Below are 13,386 nucleotides of genomic sequence, written 5' to 3'. Positions count from 1 at the left end.
AATTTTTTCCCTTAATTTTTCAGATATATATATGTTCTTTTAACCTTGAAGATGAAACAACAGTATTGTTAGATTTGTCATGTGTACTTTTAGCATTTGACCTTTTGTAAGAGTTGTCAGTTTCTTTCTTGAATACTTTTTGCCGGCTTCGATTTTCAAGTTCCTCGGTAATGGGAACTATTATTGTTTCTGATACTTAGAATACGATTATGTTGGCAAAAGATGAGTGGAAATCACCTGAAATTTTGATAAACGGGATTAATGTATTATCAAAAAACAAAAATTAGTTGAAATAAGTTTACAAATATATATTAGTCATGTGTTTAATCAAATCAGGAGCATAGTAAACATAGCCGACTAAAATCAGCTTCTCTAGTGTATCATCTACACAACACATCTACATTATTTCAAATTTAGAAATTTAAAAGTTATTATAACTCATTAAATACATATCAAGGTGTTCGTCTATGTACCTTCAATAGTGGTTAAATTTTGTCAAGAGGAAGAGGGGGGCTCACGCGTCACGGGATTTACATGACCGTCTTTGTTTGGTGGGTCTCGACGTCTCGTGATATTTATTTTTTTCCTCTCAAACCATTGGTTTATCTCTTGGCCAATTATAGGCGTATAAAAAGAAAACTAATACTTGTCCTGTTTTATGTATTTATTTGAGGCAAACGCTCTTGGATTCCTATTAATACATTCGGCAGGTTCGATTTTTACATGTATGTCAATAACTTTTGTCGGTTAACATACTTATACGGTATTTACTCTTATATACACGCGATTATATTTTATAAAGAAACATGCATAATGACGTAAATGTCTATATAGATAGACCCTTACGTTATCTTTGTTTTATGTGAAAGGCCTTGGGTCTTTTTTTTAATATATCGTCTGACTAGGGTTTATCTGATGGAAAGGAAAAATAAAAAATAGAGACATTAGAAAAGGCATGAAAACACGGCGCAATACGTCAGGAACGTTCCTCCCGTTTGATCTCGTTATCGAGATACTCACGAGATTGCCAGCGAAGTCTGTAGCGAGATTTCGTTGCTTGTCCAAGGTATGTGCTTCCACACTTAGCAATCCAATTTTCATTGATTCGTTCTTCACCATATCTTCGTCTCGCCCGAAGCTATTGTTCACGTGCCCTAAATACGGCAAAACGTTCTTCTTCTCATCACCAAAGCCTCGTGATTCGTCTCCTTTAGCGGTCGATGCCGAGAAACACCAATGGTCAAGCTACATCTACGTAATGCCCCCTCCTTGGAAGGATATAATTGAAGAGACCAAGTTACGGTTTGTTGGAACAAGTGACACAGGTGATATTGTGTTGTCGCCATACAATATATCCGAATCCGACTCTTCCTACCTTCTCTACTATGATCCCGAGAGGAACATTATGACTAGAGTTGGAATCTAAGGAATGGAAGCTTTGAAGTCTCATAAAGCTTACGCCTTTCTAGATCATGTAGAGGACATCGTAAAGCTTGAGCCAATCTCTAAATTAACGTAGTCCCTTGTTAGATTGCTATTGTGCCTTTTGTTTTCATTCTAGTTATGGTGTTTCTCTCTCTTCTCTTAGAGGTTCATAAACTATTAAGCTTTTAAACTCTTTTCTTCTCATGAGCCGTTAGACGTTTCAAATTGTGTGTCTTTGATGACTTTTATGTTAGTCATTATCCGCAGGTAAAAAAGAAACACTACATATTTACGATAGAGAGCTATAGAATTTAGTTTAGGATATTCAGACGTGTTATAATTTATAAATTATCATATGCGAAAATGTGAAGGTACAACAATCTAGATTTATACAGCATATATGCGGAGTAATACATTATATTACACAAAGGTAAAAGTTTGTCCCTAGCTATTAGCGGCTACAACGTGTCTCGAATTTTCCATGCAGTATGTAAACATCAAATTAAGCTAAAGCCATAAGCCCATCACATATTTCAAACCTCAAGAAAGACAAAATGCATCAGATAGTTTTTCAAAAACTGAAAATACAAAAAGATACATTTGTCAGAAAGAATTAGAACAAGTAATAACGGTTTTGAAATTTGAACGGTAGCATGTTAAAATACTAGCTGTAACTGTAAGAGCTAAAGGTTAGTAATGGAAATCGAAGTAATATTTAAATGGCAACAGCATTAGTAATTCACAATAAAGTTATTAATGCTATGCAGAAATTTGGAAGACAAAAAAAGAGAAGGTGTATAAAGGAGTAACGCTCATAATAATTTGTTTTCAAATGTAATGCCATTAACATGCTCTAAAATAAATCAACAACAATGTCATAAATATAAGAGAAGAAAAACAGCTTGCGTTTAAAAAAAAAAAAAAAGAGAGAGGCAAAAGATACGATAGAATTAAAAAGGATGGGTGAAATTCCAAACTTTTATCAGCTAATAATTGATTTGGGATGATTATAAAGTAGAAGTAGTAGTAGCCATTATTAATTTAGGTACCATTGTTATGATAGGAACAGTAGAATTTTCTAAAACGGTAAATAAAGTCAATGCAGAGAGGAAGGACAGTGTGTGTGAGTGTGACCACTACTACGACTACTAAAAATGAGACCCACTCTGAATTACGTAAGGTCAAGATTATCTAATCCCGACCGTCCATTTGTCGTGATCTCAACTACGACATCCAATGTCGGCCTCATGGATGTTTGTGTTTCTTCTGAGTTATCTCTCAAACACTGTACTGTTCCGAAGAGGTACTGTCGGAAGCGTGATGATCAGATGAGGGTATTCTAGTAATTGCAAAAACATCACGAGGGGGACCTGAGCATTTATATAAAATCGGGGATGAATGATGATTAAAAAAATGAAAAGAAAAAAAAAAGGATTTTGATTTTTGTGGGAAATTTTTTTGAAAGAAGATAGAATTATTGATTCCTTTAATAATAAGTAATAATTAAAAAGTTGGGTCCTATAGAGTTCGAAAAGAACAAAACGAAAGCTTGTCGTCGTCTTCTACAACTTAAATATTTAGTAGCTCCAACTATAATAAAAAATAGAAGTTTTATACAATATGAACACGAACAAAAAAAAGGTAGTTTTATTTTTATTTCTACTGTTTTACTTTTTTTGTTATTATAATTACTGTTTTTGAGATCCTTGTCATTTTTGTCGTGATTAGATGGAATTTGTACAATTTTAGTAACTCTTCAGTTTGTTTTTTTTGTTAATATAACTTATTCTCTCTCTCTCTCTCTCTCTCTCTCTGTGCAATCTATCGCCGATTCAATAATCTCTGCCAAAAAGCTTTGTTCTTTTGTTTTCTGGAATTATCCAAAGGAGAGAAACAGAGAAATCAATCAAATCCCTTCTTTAGTTTCAGACCCAAAAATCCTAGGTTTATTATAAAAAAAAAACATTCTTTGTCAGGTTTTGTGTGTCTGTCCTGTGTCTCTGGTGTGGGATTTCTTGGAGCTTTGGTTTCTTAAAACCAGCTCCATTATCTGAATCCCCCCTTCTTCTTCAATCAGCCATTGTAGTAATTGTGTGAGAAAAGAGAATGACTTGTTTCTCTTGTTTGAATCCTCGAACTAAGGACATCAGAGTCGACATTGTTGATACTGCTCGATGCAACAACAACAACTCTCGCTACCCAACCGATTCATCAGGTTCTTTTATTCAATTCCAATTCGAAAACTTTCCTTTGTTTTTTATTTATTTATTATTACTTCAAAGGTTTCGTTTTTATTTCAGATTGTTCTGTTGTGGTTTCAGTTAATGGAAGTGATACAACAGGAACAGAGTCGATTTCAGGTATCTTAGGTGAGTTTTGTTTTTCTTTTTCTTTCAATGATGTCTCTTGTCTCTGTTTCAGACACTTTTTTTTTGGGTTAATTTATTTTTTTGGCATTGGAAACAGTAAACGGTAAAGTGAATGGTTCCAAACCTGGTGGTGGAGCTCAGAGTTTCACCTTCAAGGAGTTAGCTGCAGCTACTAGAAACTTCCGGGAAGTCAATCTGCTCGGAGAAGGAGGTTTTGGGAGAGTTTATAAAGGACGCTTAGATTCTGGACAAGTCAGATCTCTCTCTCTCTCTCTCTCTCTCTCTCTCTCTCTTCCTCAAACCCTTTTAAAAAGAGAAACTCTGTTTTTATGACAATTTTGATGTGATTAATGAAAGCAGGTAGTGGCTATTAAGCAATTGAATCCAGATGGGCTTCAAGGAAACCGAGAATTCATAGTAGAAGTTCTTATGCTTAGCTTACTGCATCACCCGAATCTCGTTACATTGATTGGTTACTGTACTTCTGGTGATCAGAGACTTCTTGTCTATGAATACATGCCAATGGGAAGCTTAGAAGATCACCTTTTTGGTTAGTTTACTCAAACTGTATTTGTTGTTATTATCTTGAGGGTTTCCTAATTTAAGATTATGATTCTTTTGCTTGGTTTTCAGATCTTGAGTCACATCCAGAACCATTAAGCTGGAATACTCGAATGAAAATCGCGGTTGGTGCAGCTAGGGGAATAGAGTATCTTCACTGCACAGCTAACCCGCCAGTGATATACCGTGATTTGAAGTCAGCTAACATATTGTTAGACAAAGAGTTCAATCCAAAACTCTCGGATTTTGGACTGGCGAAACTCGGTCCAGTAGGTGATCGAACTCATGTATCAACCCGTGTCATGGGAACTTACGGTTACTGTGCTCCCGAGTACGCCATGAGCGGGAAGTTAACTGTTAAGTCGGATATCTACTGCTTCGGTGTAGTGTTGCTTGAGCTCATTACTGGGAGGAAAGCTATTGATTTGAGTCAAAAGCAAGGGGAGCAGAATCTTGTTACTTGGGTAAGTAAACTTACTAAACCGTAAATTCAGAATAAGTCTACTCTCGTTATAACCAAAAGTTTTCTTGTCTCTGTAGTCACGTCCATACCTCAAGGATCAGAAGAAGTTTGGACATTTAGTGGATCCGACTCTACGAGGAAAATATCCAAGACGGTGTTTAAACTATGCCATTGCGATTATCGCAATGTGTCTGAACGAAGAAGCTCACTATCGACCGTTTATAGGTGACATAGTTGTGGCACTTGAGTACTTAGCTGCACAGAGCCGATCTCATGAAGCTCGAAACGTCTCGTCCCCATCACCTGAGGTTACAAGAACGCCGCGACGACGAGACTTGTAAAAACACACAAGAAAAGAGAGTCTTGAGCTTTCAAGAAATTCAGTTTGGTGTTCTGTAAAAATGGTTTTTTCCTCTTCTTCTCTGAGAAAACATTTTATATGTTTGGTAAATGATTTGGTTTTACCGTTTTAGTTACTTCTATATACTTGTTTTTTTCCCTGTGATGTATATGACAATTATGGAGACAAGTAAAAATTGAAGGTTCTGAAATAAAAGCCACTCTTCAAATTCTTAGGAAGAAAGGATCGTTACATGCTCTTCTCTTCTTATCTCTGGTACGTTTTTTAAAAACAAAACCCAAAGCACCTCCTAGTGATCTTTCAACAAAAAAGATATAAAAAGAAACAGATAAAAATATGAACAATTGTAACAGAACACAAAAGGTATTATCTATCTTTTGTATCATGTCCTAAGACGCTTGGTTTTCTTCTTTCTTTCCCTGATTTGAGGTCAGTGCCATAAACTGTATTCAGTAGCTGAAGAACGTTCAGAGAAATGCTGAGAAGATACTTGAAGCAAAAGCTTAATAGTATGACTCGGTGTTGTTCTGCAGACATCTACACACTCTTCAACATCTTCATCACAAGTCAACAAAACCCATTCATTGTCTTCGTCTAAGTACTTTAGATCATACCTGCTCATATCATCTATGCTAAACCGCTTTCCGATCTCCCACAACAGATCTGTTAACCTGCGCGAATTCCGCATCCGGAATCTGATCTTCTCTTCTCCGTAGCTTACTTTAATCCTCAGAAAGTCATCATCTTGAGATGATAACAAGTTGGTGCCTTGAGGGACGTTTTCTAAACTAGAGAGAGTCAATATTGTCTCGTCAAGACTTGAACTTTGAAGCTCGATCTCGCTGCTCGTCTTCTTCAATGAAACTCCTACACTAGCTGAAGCAGGATCAGTTGTTGCACCGCTGTTTAGTTGGGTTTCGCTGGAGCAACATTGGCTAGAGTTTGAACTTTGGCTATATGAGGAAACAGGGGACTTTGCAAGCTGCACTGGCGGTGGAGGAGGAGGAGGAGGCGAGGTCTTGGCTTGTTGTGAGGGTTCTTGTGACTGTGAGACTAAACTGGGGAAATTCGCATAGAAGGAGCCTATGGGAAGAGGACCAGAAACACCTTGAACCGAATCAATCACCCGTTGAATCTTTTGCAGAGAATGTCCCACTTTCTTGATCTTTCTTGACGGCCATCTCTGTATCCCATGCTGTCTGCATATCCTCTTCAAGGTCGTTGGACAAACTGAAACATTTCAAAACAAGAAAAAGGCAAAAAGTAGATATCAGTCTTAGGACTTCCCGAGATATTGAATCGAAAAGAGAGAAAAATGCTGCTTACCACCGATATTCTTGGCTGCATCTTTCAAGCTCCCTGCGAAGTACTGTCGAAGAATATCCAAAGTAATGGTTTTATCTGCTTTTGTGCGCTTTTTCTCAGCCGTCATACTAAAACCGCCACTTGAGAATGTGCTGCTCTCATTGACATTATAATCCATGGTGTAGTCAAAACCTCTTTTTAAGCCAAACCCATCATTTGGTTTGTCTCCTCCATCAAATACCAATCCAAGATTCTGAGGGTTACTAGTATTATTACTCCGCTGGATTTCTTCAAGAGAGGCACTCCATGGAGAATTACCGTGGAGATGTTGTAGTTCCGATGTGTTTTCAATCTTAGGCTTTACTATCTCTTCCCTTTCTATCACTTCACTCTCTTCTTCTAGTTCTTTATCTGTAACAGTCCTTAAGCTTCTAGGCACATGAGCCATGATAGTTGAAAGTGCATTCAACATTTTCCTCTGTTCCTCCAGATCATCGCAGTCTTTAGGCAAAAAGAACTCCAAGACAAAATCAGCAGAGCCAGTGTGGATGCAGCGCAGGCGAATTGCAACCGCGCCATGTAAACCGTACATATTAGCGTGGTGAGAGAGAGGGTACTCTGATTTCTTGTAGTTGGATACATCAGACGAAAAGCAAGGTCCATTGGTCAAGAAGGCTTGACCTGCAACTCCTTGGCCCTTCAAGAGGTGATGCTCAGAGCAAGCTTCGTGGAACTCGCGGACTGTTGGATCACCAACATAGCAAGCATCATCAATGGTTGATACGCAATGGATGTAGTTCTCATCGTTGTGACGGCACCCGCTTTTGTTTTGCTGAAGGCAAGAGACCCATGTCTGAGCTAAAGGTAGTTTATGAGTCTCACAAGCACATCTCAAGAGGTTTCGGATTTCAGGTAATGCAGCTTTGTAAGATAAGTCACATCCCTATATACAGAAGAAACAATCTTGTTTAGACCAAAAAGCAGAACTAATAGAACTCATGTAGTTTTCGTTTATTACCTTTAGAGAAGGCGGAATCGGTAGTTCAGTGCTCCTAAGATCAACTGCCTGTGAAAAGGAAACACATTGATCCCTCTCAGAAAAACCAATTCAATAGCAAAAGCTGAAAACATAAGAGAAGGACACAAACCTGAAGTGCCTTGCAAATGCTTTCAAGCTCAGGTCTTAGTTTAACCATCTCAGTGGTCATTACAACCTCAATAACCCCCAAGCAAATCTTACTACCTTGTTCAAACACCGGAATCGCCAGCGTTCCACGGACATCACAGTCCTGTGCGTGGTGTACTCTTGGATACTCCTCGCTCTTGAAAAACCTAACATCAGGAGTCCATTCAGGAAGCTTCCCCAAGAAAACCCTACCAGGCAGACCAGCTAAGGCCTTGGAATCATCTTGCTCAGCAGAGAAGTGATAATTCACAGAGATCTCTCTGTAGTTTGCAAGTCTTTGACACATGGGATCGTGGCTAAAAGGTTGTTCCTTTGTGGTTAAAACTCGCTTACCGCCTCTGTTAACCGGAACCCACAACTGAATAAGCGAGCCTCTCTCAGTTGTGTAATCTTTAATGTGTTCAACTGCTTGAACCAATCTCTCAGTAACAGAAGAACCACCACCACCTCCTGGTCCAATCCACCATCTCTTGTTCCATTGAAAGTCATCAAGACTCGATCTTTCAACACAATCCTGACCGTACATCTGAGATACCACTCCTCCTGATGTGCAGAGTGCTGCTGATGTATCTTGAGTTGGAGACCACATGAAGGAAGATGGATCAAAAGGGCTAACAGAAGAAGTTGAAGGAGCTACGTTAAGAAACTCAGATCCATCTGTTGTCTCTAACCAACAACCATCTAGCAACAACCCATCCATGAACTCTGAGTCCATAACTGCGTTCTCAGCCTGAAGAAAGCTATCTTCCATGGATATATATAATTTGCTTTTCACTGAAGCACCATCTGAAAACACGAAAGCATCCATTTTTCAACAAAGTTTCATAAATAAACAAACAAACAAAAAGGTCGAGATCGAGCTGTGTTTTTTTTGTTCTTCTTCTTGCTTACATTTTCAGAAATCGATAATAGGACTCATGAAAATCAAATTCTCACCAACCGACAAAGTAGAACATAAAATAATTTGGGAAACACGAATCAAGCACTAATTTTGCCTAAAACAAATTCATAATGACAAAAGTAAAGCATCCAAAGTAGACACACAAAACTTTTTGTTTGATTGATTGATTCCTTCAAGCTGGTCAAACAATCTATAAAGCTCAATAGATACCAATTTAACTCCAATGAAACCCCCCCCCCCCCCCAAAAAAAACGAACTTTAAACTAATCAGCTTAGTTCTAAACGAAAAAAAAAATCAAACTTTTTAAAGTTTCAGAAGAGAAGATAGAAAGAAAAAACTCACAAGAAAGAGAGAGATTCTTGGAGATTCCTTCTTCAAGTGGGGTGGGTTTTGTTTTTAAATGTTCCTCTGTTGCAAATTTGTTGTCTGAGACAAAAGGAACAGATGAGAGAAAGAAAAAAAAACGAAATCTCAAATCAAAAAAAGGAAAGCTGTAAAAGATGTGTCTGATGGGAGGGGGTTATATATCTATCTATGTGGTGGTGTACTTCTTTCTTCACGGAAGATGAAAACAAACAAACAAAAAAAAAAAGATTTTAAAAATGAAATATTTGTGGGATCAACTATGCTTGCATCGGGACATAGCGAGCAGACCTTACTGATAATTTTGTTTTGTTCCGGGGTTAGTTTGCTTCTCATCATATATCTATCATCAACTCAACATTACAGAACAAATCACTCTCTCTCTCTCTTCCAGGCTGCTTGGTTTTTCTCTTTTTCTTTTTTTTGGACTGGGAGGAGAGACAGAGAAGATTCCTCCACTTTCTAGAGAGAGAATAGAGACAGAGAGGGAATCATAAACAAAAGAGCCATAACATGTCCTGTGCCGTAAATTTATATTCATGTAAAAAAGTCAAAAACTTGCAAACGTCACATATTCGTAAATCATATTAAAAAGAATGAAAGTTTATTAACTATGAGTGAAACAGTTAAAAGACTTTTTTTTTTATATGTATACGCTGACTAAAGATAAATTAAATACATTGTTTTCTCTATGATTGTTTAGTACCATCAGTGGTATAATAAGATCCTATTTTATTTATTTTGTTGGGTGAAAAAATCAAATATAATGGCTGTACGTATCTTTAAATATAAATATATATAAATACGATATCTGATTTCGCCTATTTTGTTCAAAAGTTTATATTTGGAGAATGATTCTTCTTCAACATTTTAATTATTATTGGTGGATGGATGAGCAAAGCGAATCATTTTCCATTTATAGGGCCTTGTTGCTATTTGAGGACAAAGTTAACAATTTTTTATGTTTACAATTGTCCATCGATTTAGGTCATTTTGTTGTTACATGTTGGTATAATTATTAGAAAATTAAAGAATCTTCAAAGGCCCTTTATATTAATACTGTTATAGCCTATAGGTTTATTTGCATAAGTCATAAAGTAAAAATAAAAAAATAAACGAGTGGGGGAGTAGGTTTCTTCTTCCCTCATTTTGATCAGAGAAAATATATGTATTTATCTAATCAAATTGACAATAAAAAGTGGTTCTCTGTGTAACAAAAGTTTATATATAGTGGAGGGGATTGTGTAACCAATACCATCTTCGGCTCGTGAATAGATGCCCACCGCAAGAATATATAATATAATATAATGTATTGATTAATACATTTCGTTTTTAAAATTTTACAATTGAAAGTTCGAACCGAGTTCTCTCATAAAAATTCATGGTTTTGTTTTTCTTTTTTTTAGCAAAACTTAAGCTAAGAATCCCATGATGTTAATTATGTGGATATTTGCTTTTTTGCATCAACGTTTTAATGTAAACGTTTATACTTACTATCCACAATGGAAATAAAAGTTAGACCAATTTTGTGGATTTTGCGAAACAGTTTACTCGATATGGATGATGTTTAATTTCTAGAATAACATCAGATTTGTTGGATTTAAAGTAAACTTGTGAAAAGCGGTTCAAATAAAAATAAAAACAATTTATATATGTAAGAACTGTATCAAAAAAAAACAAGTTTTTTTTTTTTAAACATCTAAAACACTTTATTAATATTAATCAGAGTTTACGAGATTATTAATGAAATTACAAATACAACCAATGGTTTGTGTAACGAAAATGCGATAAAGAAAATATTTAATCGTCTTCATCATTTTCGACAATCTGATGTGACTTTCTTGCTTAGCAATCATCTTCTTTTTATTAACGAAATACCGGAAATGCATTCGAAAATCATAGGTAGTGATCCATTTGTTTCATCGCATAGCTTTCAGATTGATCGAAACTCTCTAGTACAAAGAGATATCATTGATCTTGGTTGTACTTAAAACCCATTTTTGTTGATATGGTATAAACCATCTTCTGATTTTCCTAGTTGTGGCCTCCAAATCCTCCTTAACATATTGCTTCCATTCCATGGTGGTTTCCCCGTCGGTCGACGATTACCTATTTGTGTTAATCTTCGGTACGTCAACGGTAAATCATACTGACGCCCGGAAACAATCACATAACTAACTTCAGATGTTAGTTTGAACAAATTCACGGCCATGGAGACATCGCCGGACATGGAGAAAAAGCGGTTGATATGAAACTGCCGATAATCATATTTGCCTTCCAACAATGACAAGAACCAACATAAAAGGAGAGTGGTGGTTGACAACAGTGAAGCCAGCGGCACAACATTACCGCATGGGAAGTGCTTGGGTCGTTGCGGTGACAGAGAAGCAGTGAGGGAAAGCAATGACAGAGATGGTGGCATGGAAAACATCGTGATGTAAACCGAATTGCTTCCGTCCTCCGTCTTCAATCTTCGCCTCTCTTGAAACAGAAACGACACAGGTTGTGTTTGTCTATTTGGGGTTAAACTGAATAACTATGTAGATTAGTAAGTAGAAGAGTACAACCGACCTTGGAGCCGACGTCGGTCGATTGGAGAAGACACAGAAGAAACGGTTTTATTTGATCGGTAAAACAATCGCCTCAGAGAGAAACGGTTTTTGCCATTTAAATATATGTTTTGTATATTTAAAAAAAAAAAAAAAAAAAAAAAGAGCAAGTTTAAGAAATTATTTGGTTGTGGTCAGATCAAGTTAATAGATGATTACTATTAACGAATATAAAATAGACAGATGAAAAAATGATATGATTCTTCCGAAAAGGTGTGAAAGTTTTCGGGAGGAGATTATGGATTACACGAACGATACGAATGTCCAATCCACATTTACGAGTGAGAGAGTGTTTTTTGGCCATTTAGTGGTCATTCCATTAATCAAAAACTTTTTTTTTTATGTGATAGTTTACCTAATTCATATTCTGTCGGGTTTCTTGATTATGTAGTTTTCAATCGCGTTAGTTACAGGACAGACAAAATTCTTTTTGACGGATGGAATGTGACACCAATAATTCCCTATCAGAACTCAGTATTTATGTCCTATATGTAAATGCATTTTTTGTTTTATGGGACGAACGAGGCTTATCTCACTATCCCTATACGTAAAGAGGAATAGGTTTATACACGCAAGTGTTTCTATCTAATACACAGGTAAGGTAACGTAAGCTACAAAAGACGAGACAAGTGGTGCATGACTGCGTTTCCTCCCACAGTCCCACTTGGGTGTTTTTTTTCTTCTCTTACGTACTCCCAATTAGGTACGCTCCACATATATTACTCACACTTCTAATTTCTATCAAATTCATGTGTCCCTTTGGGATGCAATAGTAATTTTGTCACACTGTACATCTTATTATTTTTGGTCGTCCTACTGTAAACGAAGTAGGATTTGAACAACGTACAACATGGAATATATGAATATTATTAGCAACATATGTTTCTCTATTTCTCCACTACAATTTTATTACATTTGAATATATTCATGTTTGAGACAAACACCAGGCAAGCGATAATTAGAAGCCAAATCAATATTTAACATATGATACAAAAGCGTTGAACTAGTTACTGATCCCGTCTATATATATAGTCGTAGAGTGTGATCTATAGTAAAAATACAGTTAACAAGAAAAAAATAATAGATGGCTTTAACTATTAAACTTTGGATCTAAAATCTGACAAAATAACGAAAAAAAAAAAGAAAAACAAGAAGAAATAAAGATATATATACTCACGAAGTCACGATTTAATGTGGTTCGTTTTCATGTGGATTGTGTTTGTCGAGTTTCATGAGATATTGCAACTAAAGAAAAAGTATATATACAAAATTAACTATGAATTATTGAGATACAAGGTTGTGTGTATATATAATTTATTTATATTGAATTATGGATAAACTAGATAGTACCATTTTTTTTTTGGATATCGATAGTACCATGATACTTGAGGTTTGATAATGAACACATCCGCGAAAATCAAATCATGGCCACATCAACATGATTCCTTGATTACTTTGTTTGAGCTGTTGAGATTTGAGTCTCAACGGTTAATAATATATACAAGTTTATAGCCAAAAACAGCCAATAATTGGTTTCGGAAAAGAAAATAAAAAAGCCAAAGTTAATCAGTGAACAGAAAAATAATGCTACACAATAGTATTAGATAATTGCAAGGAAACAAGCTTTTTGGGGAAACCAAGAAAAAAAAAGACTTTGCAAATACAAAAGAAGATTCTGATTATACAATTTAATTATTATTTAGGCAAATAGAATCTCTTTTTCATAGGGTATTGAAACGTATAAAAAAAGATTAAAATTCCAGACATTGATATAAAAGATCCCTTAATATAATACAAAAAAAAAAGAGTCCATTAAGTGAAAAAACAAAATAAAGAAGGAGG

The 13,386-nt window shown here is 36.0% G+C and overlaps 2 protein-coding genes and 2 long non-coding RNA genes across 9 annotated transcripts; 2 read left to right on the top strand and 2 right to left on the bottom strand.

The window, feature by feature from the left end:
• Positions 1–862: 862 nt before the first annotated feature.
• LOC147927977 (uncharacterized) lies at positions 863–1,665 on the top strand. Its single transcript, XR_015579355.1, has 2 exons — positions 863–1,066; positions 1,139–1,665. It is a non-coding gene; the product is annotated as an uncharacterized LOC147927977 (long non-coding RNA).
• A 1,382-nt stretch (positions 1,666–3,047) lies between these two features.
• Positions 3,048–5,374, top strand: LOC104740760 (putative serine/threonine-protein kinase PBL21). Of its 2 annotated transcripts, none has more exons than XM_010461450.3 (6): positions 3,048–3,640; positions 3,747–3,794; positions 3,892–4,046; positions 4,155–4,344; positions 4,428–4,819; positions 4,896–5,374. In XM_010461450.3, the coding sequence occupies exons 1-6, from the start codon at positions 3,532–3,534 to the stop codon at positions 5,157–5,159; spliced, it is 1,158 nt and encodes a 385-aa protein (XP_010459752.2). In that variant the 5' UTR covers positions 3,048–3,531; the 3' UTR covers positions 5,160–5,374. The 2 variants fall into 2 exon arrangements, with proteins under 2 accessions (XP_010459752.2, XP_010459750.2); XM_010461448.3 differs by having other exon boundaries at positions 3,143–3,640; positions 3,726–3,794.
• On the bottom strand, positions 5,355–9,457 carry LOC104740762 (protein NLP4). Of its 5 annotated transcripts, none has more exons than XM_010461454.3 (6): positions 9,227–9,445; positions 8,915–8,998; positions 7,633–8,456; positions 7,503–7,550; positions 6,506–7,427; positions 5,355–6,409 (listed from the first exon to the last, which is right to left on the bottom strand). In XM_010461454.3, the coding sequence occupies exons 3-6, from the start codon at positions 8,419–8,421 to the stop codon at positions 5,610–5,612; spliced, it is 2,559 nt and encodes an 852-aa protein (XP_010459756.1). In that variant the 5' UTR covers positions 8,422–8,456; positions 8,915–8,998; positions 9,227–9,445; the 3' UTR covers positions 5,355–5,609. The 5 variants fall into 5 exon arrangements, with proteins under 5 accessions (XP_010459756.1, XP_010459754.1, XP_010459755.1 ...); XM_010461452.3 differs by having other exon boundaries at positions 9,232–9,434; XM_010461453.3 differs by lacking the exon at positions 8,915–8,998 and having other exon boundaries at positions 9,232–9,457.
• A 1,159-nt stretch (positions 9,458–10,616) lies between these two features.
• On the bottom strand, positions 10,617–11,827 carry LOC147927976 (uncharacterized). The gene is made up of 2 exons (XR_015579354.1): positions 11,507–11,827; positions 10,617–11,416 (listed from the first exon to the last, which is right to left on the bottom strand). It is a non-coding gene; the product is annotated as an uncharacterized LOC147927976 (long non-coding RNA).
• Positions 11,828–13,386: the final 1,559 nt, after the last annotated feature.

The sequence above is a fragment of the Camelina sativa genome, chromosome 14, assembly GCF_030686135.1.
Source record: "Camelina sativa cultivar CO46 ecotype springtype chromosome 14, ASM3068613v1".
In the NCBI taxonomy this organism is placed as follows: domain Eukaryota; kingdom Viridiplantae; phylum Streptophyta; class Magnoliopsida; order Brassicales; family Brassicaceae; genus Camelina; species Camelina sativa.
Note: the sequence above shows the minus strand (reverse complement) of the source record. Positions and strands in the feature narration are given on the sequence as shown.

Bases quoted from the DNA above. Each gene is read 5' to 3' on its own strand.
- LOC104740760 (XM_010461448.3), top strand. From the start codon at position 3,532: ATGACTTGTTTCTCTTGTTTGAATCCTCGAACTAAGGACATCAGAGTC. The intron at 3,641-3,725 runs GTTCTTTTATTC...TTTTTATTTCAG, and splicing joins CTACCCAACCGATTCATCAG to ATTGTTCTGTTGTGGTTTCA. The intron at 4,047-4,154 runs GTCAGATCTCTC...TAATGAAAGCAG, and splicing joins GACGCTTAGATTCTGGACAA to GTAGTGGCTATTAAGCAATT.
- LOC104740762 (XM_010461452.3), bottom strand. From the start codon at position 9,274: ATGATGAGAAGCAAACTAACCCCGGAACAAAACAAAATTATCA. The intron at 8,999-9,231 runs GTAAGGTCTGCT...CTTTTGTCTCAG, and splicing joins GGAACAAAACAAAATTATCA to ACAACAAATTTGCAACAGAG. The intron at 6,410-6,505 runs GTAAGCAGCATT...GAAATGTTTCAG, and splicing joins TGCAGCCAAGAATATCGGTG to TTTGTCCAACGACCTTGAAG.